The sequence below is a fragment of the Corticium candelabrum genome, chromosome 8 (genome assembly GCF_963422355.1).
Source record: "Corticium candelabrum chromosome 8, ooCorCand1.1, whole genome shotgun sequence".
NCBI classification, from domain to species: domain Eukaryota; kingdom Metazoa; phylum Porifera; class Homoscleromorpha; order Homosclerophorida; family Plakinidae; genus Corticium; species Corticium candelabrum.
The window spans coordinates 3,857,548-3,873,970 of NC_085092.1; the positions used below are offsets into that span (position 1 = coordinate 3,857,548).

Below are 16,423 nucleotides of genomic sequence, written 5' to 3' on the forward strand. Positions count from 1 at the left end.
AAATACAATTAGTTGATATAACTACTTTTTCACATTGTAAAGTCACGCGACATGAATTACTAAATTTAGCACTCATTTCATTGTACGCACGCGTATTTCAATTGATTGAACTGAGTTACTGTTCGTCAACAAAATGGCGGAAAGCCAGCGTTCAACCTTTGACGACGCTCTTTTCGATGCAGTTTTGGAAAACAACTTACACAAAGCTGTCCGAAAGATTGGCAAGAGAGCGGACGTCAATGTTGTCGCAAAACGTGGGGTAAGAATTTGAGTGAGTTGTATCGATGAGGATCTAGCGCGTTCGACGTCATAATAAATCGCAAAATTTGTTGTTAATTGAGCCGCGAGCATGTTTGTAGTGAAGACGTCATGTCTAGGCTATGCTTCTCAACGTAAGAGTCGAGGTGACGTTGCTTTTGCCGTCTGACTTTCTTACCTACCAGATTATTGAATGAATCGTTTCCTCTATCTCATGTGTTTGCTAGCTGACACAAATGGCGCTGGCTATGGTCACGTCCACACGCACTCCCATATTATGAACGGTTTACAACTGACTTTACGTGATATTTTGTAGGGAAAGTATGTATATGGATCGAGTCGTTATCTAACTGGATTGTGGGGTTATCCATCTGCTCTTCAAGTAGCGTGTGGTATGGGATCAACCAGTATGATTGATCTACTTATAAGAAAACGAGCCAATGTGAAGTATCAAGAAGAGGGGGTGAGTGTGCAGTGTAATATGTGAAGTGTGTGTCACTATGTGCAACTTGTTAGTTTATTGTGATTGTCAGATTTGTGTTGAGTTGATAAATTGGTTAGAAATTTAGTGCAGTTTGTTGTGTTTCAATGATTGATTTAATGAGTAATGTTAATGGCATCTCTGGTGTGCTTACAATGAATAATCAATGAATAGGTTGTCACAGCTGGCAAGTTGGACTAACATTCTGTTGTAAGATATAGACACAGAACAGAGAAGAAACATGCTAGATTGGCATTGTTATCTTACCTTCCACTATTGATGTGTCAGCATGAAAATGAATTTACTAAAATAGATATTGTATGTGCTATTGCTAAAAGTAAGCGACATGTAGCACCTCAGATGTAGGCTTGAGGTCAAATTGAGCGTTTGCAAGACTTAAATGCTTAGAGACAAGCAGACACGTCAATGGAGTCCAAATGATATGAATTGTTAAACGTTTAGTGGTGTAATGAGGTTATGATGTATTGTGTGGAATTGGGTTTAGTGAGAAGAAATGGTGAATTGGATGTGTTATATTTTATAGTCAGTGTTTCTAGATGTAAATGTATTAGTATTGTATTCACTGCTAACAACATCATGACCGTATGTCTGTTATCTGGGTAGAGGGGATGGACAGCTCTACACTACGCAAGCATTGGTGGTCATGTGTCTGTTATGAAGAGATTGATCTCCGCTGGTTGCGACCAACAAGTCAAAAACCATGTGAGTATATTTGTATGTGACAGTATTTGTGATTTGATTTTGCCAATTGAGAAATGAGGTAAATGAGTGTTACATTGGCGACACTGTGTTGATTAACATAGACTGTTGGTAGTTATGGGAATTGGTGTAGTTTTAAGGTGGGGCAATTTTCTCTTTGCTGAAGGAGTTAAGTAAAAATAATTTGAACGAAAGGCGTCAACTGGAAGGACATTGTGTATAGATACAATGGCATGATAGATAATGAAACCAAAACATCTGTTATGAAGCACAGTCCCTTGTCAATGGAAGTGACACTTTTAACCAAATCTTGATGCCCTCGTGAGTCTAAAGATGCAAGTAAAAGCTATGTGGCCTGATTTCATTCTATACAAAGAAGCTGTCCACACTGCGTCAGACGTTGTCCTAAATCTGTACTAGCTGCACTCCAGAAAGGTTGCTATTGCTTATACAGTGTAGACACATTCTGCAGTATGTCCAGCTTTGCTTGTCAAGTGTGTGGAGATCATAAGTCACAAGAAAAGAGGAGTGCTTTGCAGATCTGTGAATCAATGCGTAGATTCTTATTCTACAAAGCAGTTTAGGGACTGTTATGTCTTGTGTTTCAGTGGAGAGTCATCAGGGGAAGGTGGTCACATAACTGCAAGTATACAGTTGTAGTTAATGAGTATAGGAGCGGTCATTTGAGTAGATCATACTCATGTGTGGTTACTGCGCTAGACTTTTGCTACTGTGGAAAGAACCTTGTTGAGCAAACCTATATATGGTTTTAATAGTACAGTTACTTCGTTCAGTAGCCTCGGTTATCTTTGTTTCTCTCATGCAGCGATTGAAAAGATTGCTACGTATTTGTGAAGTTTTCTAGTATGTTGTCAACTGCGAAGCTGAGTACAAAAGAGACTTTTGTTCAATACAGGTCTTCTAGTAATTTGTTGTAGCAGTTTGTTGTCAAATAACTACGTTCAGTTTAAATTGAATTGTTGCTTCTCAATTTTAACTTGTTATTTGACAAGTCGATGACATATTTCTCAAGCCCTGAATTGTGTCTCTTGTATATGTGTGTTTACATGTAGTGCAGTTAGTATTGTACTGACAAATGTTCTTCGAACATTGTGTGTCAACTACAGTATGGAGAGACAGCTCTACACGTTGCTGGTAATGTTGAGGTAGTTGATTATCTATTGAGCATTGGTCTCAACATTGAAGATCGTGATGAGGTTTTACTGTTAACATTACTTTTGCTGACTTGTAGTTATTGTCTCAAATTGTTTAGAATGGCTACACATCATTTGTCAGGGCATGTGTTGATGGTCATTTACCTGTATTACAACATCTCATTTACTTAAAATGCAACAAAGCAGCAACAACTAATGTAAGTTTGTTTGTATGTAACATATTTTGTGATGACATTCAAACTGTTGTTTGTGACATGGGATGATTTGCACGGGTCTGTGATGGTATGAAGTGTGTGTGTAACATGATTGCAATGCAGGTTTGATTTTTCCATGCACAGTGTGTAATGCTATTTGTACGTGAAAGGGCGGGGAGAAAAGAGCGGTTCTGGAGTCTTCGCTAGTGTAATTGAGTTGGGAAGTGGGTGTGAAGACTTGCTTTGTTGTTACCGTAGCAGAGTCTCACAGTCAACTTGTTACTAACTATCTACTTACAATGATTTGAGAAGCATGCAGTTTGTGTAATTTGGGCGATTTCCAACTTGTGTCCTTCGATCAAAGACATGTATTCTACAGGAAGCAGTCTGTTTACACCTAGGAAGTCTCAGTCTTACAAGTGCAGAATTTGATGCAGCAATTCTAAACCAAGACTTGACAAACACAGCTGAACAGGAACTGCACATGAAGTTTTATCATGGATTGTGCTATTGAAACAGAGTGTCTTTGCCTTCTATATATATGCGTCTCTTGGCAGCAAGCTCTTCATTTTGGCCACTTTTCTGGGGTAACAAAGACTGAAATCACTGAAATGTACGTGAAGACTTTTTGTTGTAATTACGATTCAAAAATGAAGGAAGTCAAATAGTCACTTTTATGTCACTTTGCCACCAAGAGGGCAGATCTGACTGCAAGCAAGCTCTGAAGTTACAGACACAGCTTGCACCCTAACATCTCACAAGCTATAAATGCATTCACTTAGCTCATTTATTATTAAGTCTTACATCTGCAGTTGCAATATTGTTGTTTCAGTGGGTATGTATTAGCATTCTCATCACTGATTTTGGATGGTCTTTGTCAGATCAGGGGTTTTGATTGGATTGGTTGCAATAGAGCGAAAAATGTACCTTCTTTATTGCGACATAGTGCCCAGACCGCTTATTCTCCTCGCCCTTTCATTCCTTACCTCACGTGACAAAAGTGGTCTGGCTCAAGGCTAAGGTAGCTTGCACATTGATTCCAACATCAGTTTTATCCATTCTAACTGTGTGTTGGTTGTAATGCAATTAAACACTGCATTGATCTTCACATCACTTATAAGACATGTTTAATACTGATTTCAGACAAGCCTATCTATTTTACCATAAGTTCATACCAAAGACCATTCGACTGACTTGACAGAGTCAAAAGTTGTACAGACACAGTACTACTTACAGCTGCAATACATCCATTCCCATCTGTGATGTTTGGAGTAGATGAACTCTAATTTACATGAACTGTAGTCGGTTGGGTCAGACCTGACACAAGCAAAGCAATAGGATTCCAGAACATGGATATACGACATTTTAATTGATTAAGGTAGATCTCAATTGGTGATACAAACTATTCTACATAAACTGCACTGATCAAGCCATTATGTGCATGAAGGATTTCTGTTTATTACAAAATTGTTGAGCAAACAAAGTATTTTGCGTCTTGTGTTGATCCTAGTGGGTTGTTTTAACCAGCAAACTGACTTTCTTAGTACCAACTCATTTATCGTTTTCTTATTTGTATCAACAACAGTATTGTTGACTTGACTTATTCAGAAGTTAGTTTACTGTTTGGCTTTTAATTGGTTTTAATGCAGTTATGTCTGTTGTATGTTTGCATTCTTTGCAGTTAGTATTGTACTGATAAATGATCTTCTAACATTGTTTGTCAACTACAGGATGGAGAGACAGCTCTACACATTGCTGATAATGTTGAGGTAGTTGCTTGTTTATTGAAGAGTGGTCTCAACATTGAATATCTTGATGAGGTTTACTGTTAATATTACTTTAGCTGACTTGTAGTTATTGTTTCAAATTGTTTAGAATGGCTACACACCATTTCTAGAGGCATGTCGTCATGATCGTTTACCTGTAGTACAATGTCTCGTTGATTCAAAGTGCAACAAAGCAGCAACAACTACTGTAAGTTTGTTTGTATGTATCATATTTTGTGATGACATTGAAACTGTTTTTTGTGACATGTGACGATTTGCACTGGTCTGTGATGGTATGAAGTGTGTGTGTGTGTGTGTGTGTGTGTGTGTGGTGTGTGTGTGTGTGTGTGTGTGTGTGTGTGTGTGTGTGTGTGCGCGCGCGCACGTGTGCGTGCATGCGTGCGTGCGTGCATGTGTGTGTGTGTGTGTGTGTGTGTGTGTGTGTGTGTGTGTGTGTGTGTGTGTGTGTGTGTGTGTGTGTGTGTGTGTGTAACATGATTGCAATGCAGGTTTGGTATTTCCACAGTGTGCCATTCTATTTGTACGTGAAAGGGTGGGGAAAAACCGGTTCTGGGGTCTTTGCTAGTGTAATTGAGTTTGGAAGTGGGCGTGAAGACTTGCTTTGTTGTTACCCTAGCAGAGTCTCACAGTCGACTTGTTACTAACAATCTACTTACAATGATTTGAGAAGCATGCAGTTTGTGTAATTTTGGCGATTTCCAACTCGTGTCCTTCGATCAAAGACATGTATTCTACAGGAAGCAGTCTGCTTACACCTAGGAAGTCTCAGTCTTTATACAAGTGCAGAATTTGATGCAGCAATTCTAAGCGAAGACTCGACAAACACAGCTGAACAGGAACTGCACATGAAGTTTCATCATGGGTCGTGCTATTGAAACAGAAAGTATTTGCCTTTTATATATATGGGTTTCTTGGCAGCAAGCTCTTCACTTCAGCCACTTGTCTTGGGTAACAAAGACTGAAATCACTGAAATGTACGTGAAGACTTTTTGTTGTAATTACGATTCAAAAGTGAAGTCAAATAGTCACTTTCATGTCACTTTGCCACCAAGAGGGCAGATCTGACTGCAAGCAAGCTGAGTGTTCTTCACAGAAATCTTAGAAGGCAGAGCGGAATACTCAGTGAAGTAGGCATTACCCAATGCCAGTTAAAACTATATTTAGTGATCAATGAGGCTCAACTGTGTCGAGCTCTAGAAATTTTGTCGTCCTTGCCCGACAGTGCGCAGGTTGCTTCTCTAGAGACAGCTGATTCGTGGCACGAGCGGCTTTCATGCTCTAGTAGACTTTGGCGAGTGATTGTTTTACATGGGATATTAATCTAAATAGCTTTATCTAGTGCTCATCTTTTAGTCCTAGATGGTGTCTTTCGACAAAGAGAGCACAGGAATGACTGTGCCTCCTTTCTGCCACACTACAGAAGCCATAGCAATTCATTTAGCCACTGGCGATCTACTGCAGTCGCCACTCATTTTCTTTCAACAATGCAGGTGTTCTTATCTTCGACAGCGTTCATCGTAAAGACTCAGTAGTTCTCTGTGACGCCCACATGACGCGTCCACTTGGCTGACATGTATAAGTATACGAGCTCCAATGCACGGCTTTGCCCTTGTAATAGTTTAATCACACAAATTATTGATTTGCAGACAGTGTTTGCTATTAATGACAGACAGACAGACAGACAGACAGACAGACAGACAGGTCGCCTTTAAAGGTAGAGATTATAGCAGAAAGTATCTAAAAATGCGTTTGATGGTTGGAGAGACAGAGGGGTGTAGCCAGGTCACGTACAGTTTGTATAGAGAGATCTTTGTAGATTTCCAAATTCTCTGCTGTATAGTGTTGGTTATCATCCCTGTGCAAAAAAAGTTCCAATCACAGCACAAACCAATTACACTAACTTATGCCCTTGTCAGCGCAACCCGAGCCAGTCCGTCTCTTCGGAGGCATTGTAAAAACAACGAAAAATGTTGCATATACACTTGCAATCGTATAGCACTCCCGGATATTGCGCAGCTAGTAGACTGTAATGATTTGGCGCAGTAGACTGTAATGTTTTGTCAGTAGCCGTTTACTGTCACTAATTAGCCGTGGTGTAAGTGCTTTTACCGTTTAGTAGCAGCCAGACAGAATTCTCATTCATAGTTATCAGAGCTGCCAACCAGGAATACTAAAATTTTTAGTCCGTCGGCCAACACCAGAAAGCGACAAGTTGCGTAGCCCCCCAAACCCGGGGAAGTTTCCGTAGTTGCAATCGGCGAATAGAAGCCATGCGAGTGCAGTTGTGATTGTTTGCCGTCTTGGAACGGGGCCGTTTCTGAGTAACAAGAAGGACTAGATTGACTAAGGCCACGCCCACGCAAATTTGCAGCAACAGCGAACCGAGAGTAAGAGGCGAACGTGGTCCCATGCATAAGGCCTATAGACATTAGCTATATCACGCGAAGGCTTAAACCAGTGCAGCTGTCTTTTCTAGAGCTGGAGGTAATGAAGTGCGGTCTCTAGATAGTATTTCTCACATTGCCAGCAGTTCTGTTGATGAAAGAAAACTCCTACATGGTTGTTACACTTGTGCTGCTGCGTTTGACTGCCTTGCAACAGTAACGTGACCCTGACCGTTCAGAAAGACAGTAAATACCACACAAATCGTGACAAACTCCCGGATGTGTGGCACGTACCTTGTAATACTAACTATCTAGACGTTAGTACAAGTGTACAATAATTAACATAAGACCATCAAAAGCAGGACGTAAGCGTTACTGACATAAAATGTCTAAATTTACGGCTGTACTATATCGCTCAGAGTCATTTTTAGTCATTTTTAGTGGACTAATGATTTCATATAGAAACTACACTTAATTAATTAATAACCAATGAAATGTAAAGAGCCACCTACTCATCATATTCATCAGTAGAGTTTGCATCAAAATTATCAGCTTCAAACAAATTTGCAGATGCTATAGTGGAAGCAGGCTGCAAAACTTCATGGGGAATAGGGTTTTCGCAGTTGTTGCATTAATATTGGCACACATCTGTATATGGCAAGCAGCTTCGCTAGCAAGAGCAGCGCTTAGAGCTGCACCCAGTTTTACAGCCGCAACTGATCAGTTTCAAAACGTCAACAGGTGCGGTGGCTTTTTCGTCCATTCAATAGTTGGGGCACAGTAGCAGACGTAACCAGTTCCGACTCCGTTACAGTTTGTGGATTTGCAAAGAATATTATGTGATTACCGAAATGCTTTTGTAGACGACGCTTCAGTTTGCCGATTTTGTAATTTAGAGTGTCAACACCTTCCTGCTTTAGAAAGTCTGCAAAAAAATTTTGACCTCAAGTCAGACATTCTTGCAAATAATCCTTTTTCATCTCCGCTAAGTATTGCTCCCTCGACTTCACCGGCAAGAGTTTGAAGCGCACGGTCATATGCTGTACTGTGTTGTGCATCTTCTAGAGAGATCTGAGAATCAGGCATGTTGGCTAATGTTTTCTGGTGAGTGTAATTCCTGCAGCAAGATTCATGATAGGACAGCTCCTTGGCGATACCATCAGGCTGACATGGTCCTTGCTGCACTTCCAATAAAATTCTTCTGTCTTTTCTGATTTCCGCTGCATTTGAAATAGCCAAACATGCAGAAAAGGTAGTAACTCTGCTTAAAGACTGTCGTTTCCCTTGAACTTTGTGCTCTGTTGACAAAACAAACATAGTTTGATGTTGGTTGGGGAGACAAGTCTTCTGGTCCCACGAACGGTTGCAGTGCTGCCCCTTGCTTGAGGTGCCTCTGGGTTCTCTGACTCTGCTATTGAACTACTTTCAAAGATGTTATACGAATATGGCACAGGCATTGCTCAGAGTCAATTTTTGCTATCTTTGCTCTCTGCACAGACATCTGATGATTTTCAAAACAAAACTACGAAATGATTTTGAATTTGAGATCTGTCACGGTCAACAATAATGAAACAATAAATCTCTGACGTTCAGTTTGATATATATAGCTGTTCAGTTGACAACTTTACATCTGATACCGTTGAAAGCTGAGTTAATTAGAGCTGAGTAAGGACACTTGGTCGAAAGAAGACAACAAGTCGTTTGCTCACACCTAAACTAATGTAGGTAGGCGAAAGCTCTTACTTATATATTGCTAACTGGAAGTTCATATAGACCACAATCTGAAAGTGAATGCTTGTATTTACTTTGTCCTTTTAGGACTTAGGTCTTCATTGTCCAGCTACAATGACGACTTTCACTTAGTCTGGAAGTGAATCTTCATCTAGTGCAATTGTGTTAATTTGAATTTCTAGCACCTATTTAAGTCTTCATCGTCCAGTTAAGATGACGTCTATCATCTAACTAAAACCACAATCTGGAAGTGAATCTTACATGTAGTGTCCTTGCAGTGAACTTTAAGCACTTAAATCTTTATTGTCCAGTTACGATTACGTCTTTCTACGTGTAGCAACCTTTTCCTTACGTCATACACTCCACATAACATCGGCTAAAGAAACACTGTAGTGTACCATAGACTTTGATCACGGTACCGGAAGTAGTCATTACGCCCCCGCATCACAATTCTTTACACAAGTTACGCAAATAAACGCAGATCATCGTCTGTCTGGCGTGTTACTTGTTTCCCACACGTTCAGAAAATATTTTGGACTCTTTTGAAGCCAGCCAAATGACAAACCGACGAGGTTATGAGGCCAAGTGTCTGAGACCTGAGATTGGGCAAGAGTACTACAGAAAGACCGTTGATTTACATTCGTAGGAGAACAGCAGACACTGTTTCATAGTCCACAACAAGGTAGCTGTGAAGCGCTTTCATTCTACGTGATGCCTGCTTGCCTGGACATCTAGGCTTTTTGTTGGCAGCCTAATTCGCATTGGGACGGCTTGCTTACAGTTTGTTCTACTGCTGCTGTAATAGAAGTTGAACTGCTAATGAGCAATCTGATTTAGTTTAGGTCTCTAGGAAAGTTGACAGACGCACAACTCAAAGGCTTCGTCATCGCGTGTCATGTGATCACGTGTGATATCGTAAGCTATTGGGCTAATACTGCGAGCTAACATGTTCACAATGGATGCTTTGTGCCTCAGTAGTTTGCATGGTGCGTTTTTACCCGTTTTGTGTGCTCTGCCGACTACAGAGTTAGCAAGGTCGCTGTACTGACATCTGTGCCACGCCCCTAAATTTTGTTGATGTGCGGCTACCTAACGGCCCCGGTATGGAGAGGCAAACAAGTGCAGTTGGAGTTCTGTCATACTGCTTTATCTTTTAGAGTTATCAAAACTTCCCCGGGCTTGTGGGGCTACGCAACTTCATAAAGAAGCGTCTTTTGGGAGGTTGACCGACGGACTATACTGAAAATGCGTGAGATCTCAGATTTTCATCAGTACTTTATATCTACATATAGGCGTGGCCACAAAACTAATACCTAAATATCTAAAAAACAACACATAGTGTGTCAATACGCATTAGACAATAATTATCTAGTAAGTACTCGCAGAATTAGAATTTCTGCTAGTAACGATAAACCAATATAGTTTAGGCATGCAGTAAATCAGTCTGGCGTAATCAGCCCCTCCCTCTTTCGAACTTCCTGACGATGTCCGAAAGTTTAAAAGGAGGAGGGAAATTATGGATGCACGGACTAGTACATGTACTAGAATTGGCTGAATATGTTTGACAGCTTCAGAACTAGACTTGCCTGGGATTGGTTATTCGTAATGATCGATCACTTTACGGGAGTCTCTTTAGATTTTAGATTTCTGTCAGACACTACAGATGTTTGCGTGAATCTACGGTGTACCTACAGTTTCACTGTACACGTGTGCCTAGATCTTCCAGCAATCTAAAAGTTGCGTGAGATCTGGGTTCCTTGCGTGTGAGCGTGTGACCTGAAGGAACTTGCGTGAGACTCACGCAAGTTGCGTGTGAGTTGGCAACTCAAAGTTAGGTCTCGTTTAATTGTCATTTCCAAAAATCCCGTTGATTGGATTAGCGATTGGTTGAAGCCATTTCGACTTAAACGTTGCTGTTGTTGCGAGGAACAGGTGTATCGAACCTGGCATCTATAATTTCGACGTTAATCCCATAACGTGCAAGTTACGTGCAATACTTACCTGGATAATCCGTTCCCCTTATATAACGAATGCCGACTCTCGCCTTTTCGACAGTCCCGTTGAACGTCGTCTCTTTGAAGACGTTGTTGGCGTTTTGGGGAACAGGTGCATTAAACAAGGCAGCTCTTTGATGGTCGTAGACTGGCAAACGACTGTGGGCGTATTTTTTCAAGACCTGGATATCAGCAAAAATATTTTCTGTTTCCCAGCGTCGTCAGCAAGAAACGACACGATCGGTGACTACCGTCCGACGTCGGGAACGGGCAGTCTAAATTCGGTGGAGATACGATGCGCCGTTCCAGAGATATTCGCGCGCGAGCGGAAGCAAGTGCCATCTGCAGGAAATCACGTCGTCGTGGGAGATGTCAGAATGACGACCACAGTCTCACTTTCGACCCGAATGAATTCGGCGTGCGTGAGCCAAATTCGGCTAGGATCGGACTCGTTGTTTTTGAGAAACGCTCTTACAGACGGACACACAGACAGACAGACAGACAGACAGACAGACAGACAGACAGACAGACACCTCTGCTTTATATATATAGACAAGCTCCAATGCACGGCTTTGCCCGGGTAATAGTTTAATCACACAAATTATTGATTTGCAGACACTGTTTGCTATTAGAGACAGACCCCGGATGAATGGAAGCGGTGTTTGCAACCTACAGTTTCTGCAAAGTAGAAGTCATCAACAGAAGAGGAGAGCTTTTTCAGGATTCTTTTTGGCGTCAGCGGTTCTTTCCGCTTTCGTCGGTTGCGTCAGTCCTATTCGGTTGTATGGAGTCCCCGTTTCTGGAATGAACGCTTTTGTTGAGTTGCTTTTCGTCGTATGTTGTTTCCGTGGCTTAAGTTTCTTTGTTGTGATCGAGTTTGCGTTCTGTCTTTACTCTTGTGGCTTCAGTGTCTGGGATCATCGCAGCCTTACCTTGCCTTTGTGGTCTAGTGCATTTTCTCCAGATTCTGTCATCGTCATCTCATCTTCGTCTCATCGTCCATCTTGTGACTTCAGCGTGTGGGATTATTGCAGCCTTACCTTGCCCTCGTGGCCTAGTGCGTCTTCTCCAGATTCTGTCGTCATCATGTCGTCTTTCCTTCGTCTTGTCGTCCATCTTGTGCACGTGACTTCAGTGTCTGGGATCTTCGCAGCCTTACCTTGCCCTTGTGGCCTAGTGCGTTTTCTCCAGATTTTGTCGTCATCATCTCGTCTACCTCTTCGTCTTGTTGTCCATCTTGGGACTTCAGTATCTGGGATTATCTCAGCCTTACCTTGCCCTCGTGGCCTAGTACGTTTTCTCCAGATTCTGTCGTCATCATCTCGTCTTCCTCTCCGTCTTGTCGTTCATCTTGTGACTTCAGCATCTGGGATTATCGCAGCCTTACCTTGCCCTCGTGGCCTAGTGCGTCTTCTCGGATTCTGTCGTCACTATCTCCTGGTCTTCTTTGGATTCATTTCTTCTGACTTGCGTATCTTGTACCTAGCTCTAGAGTCTAGCCTCTCGTATGTAGTTTGCAAGTTTTATGTTGTTACTAGTGTTGGACTTTAGTTATAGTTATGTACTTTGCAGTGATGTATAATAGTTTCATGTTTGAAATATATGTATTGACAGACAGACAGACAGACAGACAGACAGACAGACAGACAGACAGACAGACAGGTCGCCTTTATAGGTAGAGATTATAGCAGAAAGTATCTAAAATGCGTTTGATGGTTGGAGAGGCAGAGGGGGTGTAGCCAGGTCACGTACAGTTTGTATAGAGAGATCTTTGTAGATTTCCAAACTCTCTGCTGTATAGTGTTGGTTATCATCCCTGTGCAAAAAAAAGTTCCAATCACAGCACAAACCAATTACACTAACTTATGCCCTTGTCAGCGCAACCCGAGCCAAACCACGTGGAGGTCAGGCATATACTGGCTCTGTCTCTGCCGTCGTCCAAACATTGCCGTCTCGCTACTTCGTCTTCTTCTAAACGTCTTTGTTTTTGACTGGCTGCAGCTGCGGATGAAAAATTTCTTCCGTCTCTTCGGAGGCATTGTAAAAACAACGAAAAATCTCGAGTATACACTTGCAATTGTATAGTACTCCGGATATTGCGCAGCTAGTAGACTGTAATGTTTGGCGCAGTAGACTGTAATGTTTTGTCAGTAACGGTAAGTGCTTTTACCGTTTAGTTCAAATTAGAGAATGGCTAAGTGCGTTGACATCTGTGATGTCTTGATAGCGTAATTATAAGATATGTCCCGGATGTGCTGAATGAATTCGAATCTTGCTCTTCGCGCTTGTTTCGACAGTCCCGTTGAACGTCGTCTCTTGGAAGACGTTGCTGGCGTTTTGGGGAACAGGTGCATTAAACACGGCAGCTCTTCGACGGTCATAGACTGGCAAATGACTGTCGGCGTATTTTTTCAAGACCTGGATATCAGCAAAAATATCTTCCATTTCCCAGCGTCGCCTGCAATAAATGACACGATCGACACCTACCGTTTGATATGAGGAACTGGCAGTCTAAATTCGGTGGAGATATGAGGCGCCGTTCCAGAGATATTCGCACGTGAGCGGAAGCAAGTGCGATCAGCGGGAAATTGCGTCGTCGTGGGAGAAGTCAGGAAGACGACCACCATCTCACTTTCGACCCGAATGAATTCGGCTTGCGGGAGCCAAATTCGGCTGAGATCTGACTCGCCGTTTTTGAGAAACGCTCCAACAGACAGACACACAGACAGACAGACAGACACCTCTTCTTTATATATATATGTATATATATATATATATATATATATATATATATGTATATATATATATATATATATATATATATATATATATATATATATATATATATATATATATATGTATATATATATATATGTATGTATGTATATATATATATATATATATATATATATATATATATATATATATATATATATATATATATATATATATATATATATATATATATATGTACGGGATACCTGCAATGGTGGCGTCCTTTTGTTAGGCTCCGTTTTGTGACGGTCTTCTCTGTTTCAGAGTGCCTTTGGTCGTTCCATTTTGGCTTCGTTTGTTGGTTTCCAGTACATTGACAGGAATTCAGGTGCGTTTTACGTGTGACTTGCGGTTTGTCCAGACTGCACATTTCAACGGTCGCCGCCATTTGAATTTTTACCTCGAGTTGATCGTTTTCCTGCCGTTCTCCCATCTCATACTCCTTCATTATCTTCGTCTGTTGGTTTCCTGGCATCAATATCCGTGAATTTCGCGTTTTCCGTCGAATTCTACTTGTTTTTCACCAGATCTGTACTATCTGCATTGTGACGTCACAATCACCCCACCAAGCCATCGACGATCGCGAGCGTTTGACTTTGGATTCTTTCTTTGCGCTCAACGTTTGGTTTCTGTCGTCACGTTTGACATTGGATTCTTTCTTTGAGCTCAACGTTTGGTTTTTGTCGTCACCCAAGACTTGCTGCTGCTGTTGCATTCAACATTTTCTTTCGTTGGCCTCTGTGCACAGTTTGAGGTGAATCATGTCTGAGTCTGGTTCTGGTTGCGTAGAGAGTGATACCGAAGAAGATGATCCCCCTGACGGTAGGCGTTCTACTCAAAGTCCTAATTCATGTTGTCCTTTATGTTCTCTGGTGACAAGAGACACAGTTTCGCTGTTTCAACACATAAATGCAAACCACATTTGCTACAGAAATTTCCCGGATGTTCAGTTCTTAGAATTCCACAACCGTCGCTTATGTTCAGAATGTGGCTTTGCTTATGGTAATCGTTTCTCATTTTGCCGACGTTCTCTAGGTCCTGGTCGTGGTAGATGTCGTGGTTTGATGACCCATCCAAGTGCATCATCCTGGTTGAGTCAGTGTGAATCCACAGCTGTTAACGGTGATATTGGAATTCAGAATTCACCGGAGGTAGCTCCAACATCAGCTTCAAGGATTACTTCTTCATCAGTGCCTGTATCCTCATCTTCTAATTTGGTGCTCGAGGGTATTAAAGCAGCTTCTATGATGTCCTATCCAGCTGTTGGTGACATGGAATTGTCTGTTTTCAATTCACTGATGAACGAAGTTGTCACCACACCTGTTCAGACAGTTACTCATGTCCCAAAATCAGTTAGACCACTTCTAAGTGTGGTTTTAGCTAAAGAATTACGGTGTGCTTGTGAGGGTGGCCTGTGGGGCTTTGCTCGCCTCTTCATGCTGGCCAAAGCTACCCTTCGCTGTCCTCCTCGTGGTGGGAGAAAGAAAAGGTACGTTGTAAAGGAAATTTTGTATTCTCGCCTTCAACGTTGGTTGGATGGAGATATTCGATCACTGTGGCTGGATGTCAAGGCTGAAACTAACCCTTGCCATGTTTCATTGAATTCCTCAAATACCGCTACCACAAATACTCGAAGATCATTGAGATTGGCTTCAGAAGGTCGATACAGTGATGCACTTCAGGCTTTGGGTTCACGAGGTTGTGCCTCTCATGACAGCAGTGAAGCTTTAGAAGAGTTGGCAAATCGACATCCAGTTCACGATCTTCCTGCTTGGCTAGAGGAAGTCCCACCTTCACTAGTTGTGGACTCTCAGGAGGTTATTTCTGCATTGGAAGCATTTCCCAATGGCTCAAGTCCCGGTTATTCTCATCTTCGAGCACAACACTTAATTGATGCTATACGAGGTTGCAATGTTCCAGAAGCGCAGTCCTGTTTAGAAAACCTAACACGATTGATGTGTCTCTTGTTGTCTGGAAAACTTGATCGCAACATTTCTCCCTTCCTGTCTGGTGCCCCTTTGACTGCTCTCCAAAAGAAGGCTGGCGGCATTCGGCCCATTGCTGTTGGGGAAGTGTTGCGTCGTTTGGCTAGCCGTCTTTGCTGTTCTGCTATAAAACCTCGCTTACCGGACGTCTTCTTACCATATGGTCAGGTAGGTGTTGGAATACGAGGAGGTTTAGAGGCAAGTGTTCATTCTCTAAGGTCATACATTGAAGAGAACAGTGCTAGACATGACCTGTGCTGTTTCAAACTGGACATGAAGAATGCGTTCAATGAATGCCATCGCAATTCATTCCTGAAGAGACTTGGCAGTGAATTTCCTGAATTGGTAGCTTGGGTACAGTGGTGCTATCACTGTGCTGCTGAGTTGCGCTTTGGCTATCATCACCTTACATCTACAGCAGGAGTCCAACAAGGCGATCCATTGGGACCACTGCTGTTCTCCTTAGTCGTCCTAGAACTAATGGATGAAGTTGGAGAAGTGCCTGGCTTAGACCTAAATTTGTGGTACCTTGACGATGGTACTTTTGCTGGCACACGGAAATCTGTCTCAAAGTTAATAAACTTCATCATAGAGAAAGGTCCTTCCCTGGGCCTTCATGTCAATTTATCAAAGTGTGAAGTGTTTTGGCCTTCAGGAGATCGAACACATCCAGAATTTCCACCAGAAGTACACCGGTTGTCAGATGGAATGGAATTGCTTGGTTCTCCTGTGTTTGGTTCATCTGATTTCTTCACTAATTGTTTCAAGAAGCGAGTCGATCAAGTAGCAAATACCCAATCTCATCTCTCTGATCTTGAAAATCCAAAAGTGGAACTTCAGTTGTTGAGAAGTTGCCTGTCCATATGTAAAATCAACCATTTGCTACGATCTGTGAGACCTGGGGTTGCTACGAGCACATTGTCTATTTTCGATGAAGGG

At 41.9% G+C, this 16,423-nt stretch overlaps 1 protein-coding gene across 1 annotated transcript in view; it reads left to right on the forward strand.

Annotated features, from left to right (window-relative positions):
* The first annotated feature begins 115 nt into the window (after positions 1–115).
* Positions 116–16,423, forward strand: part of LOC134182880 (uncharacterized) — a 16,468-nt gene continuing 160 nt past the window's right edge. Inside the window, exons 1-11 of the mRNA XM_062650322.1 lie at positions 116–259; positions 575–721; positions 1,364–1,462; positions 2,587–2,676; positions 2,733–2,831; positions 4,559–4,648; positions 4,704–4,802; positions 11,340–11,741; positions 13,764–13,827; positions 14,289–16,375; positions 16,422–16,423. The exon at positions 16,422–16,423 is cut by the window's right edge and continues 160 nt beyond it. Coding sequence (XP_062506306.1) covers positions 134–259; positions 575–721; positions 1,364–1,462; positions 2,587–2,676; positions 2,733–2,831; positions 4,559–4,648; positions 4,704–4,802; positions 11,340–11,741; positions 13,764–13,827; positions 14,289–16,375; positions 16,422–16,423 — 3,305 coding nt within the window. The 5' untranslated portion in view covers positions 116–133. The remainder of the gene's footprint in view (positions 260–574; positions 722–1,363; positions 1,463–2,586; positions 2,677–2,732; positions 2,832–4,558; positions 4,649–4,703; positions 4,803–11,339; positions 11,742–13,763; positions 13,828–14,288; positions 16,376–16,421) is intronic.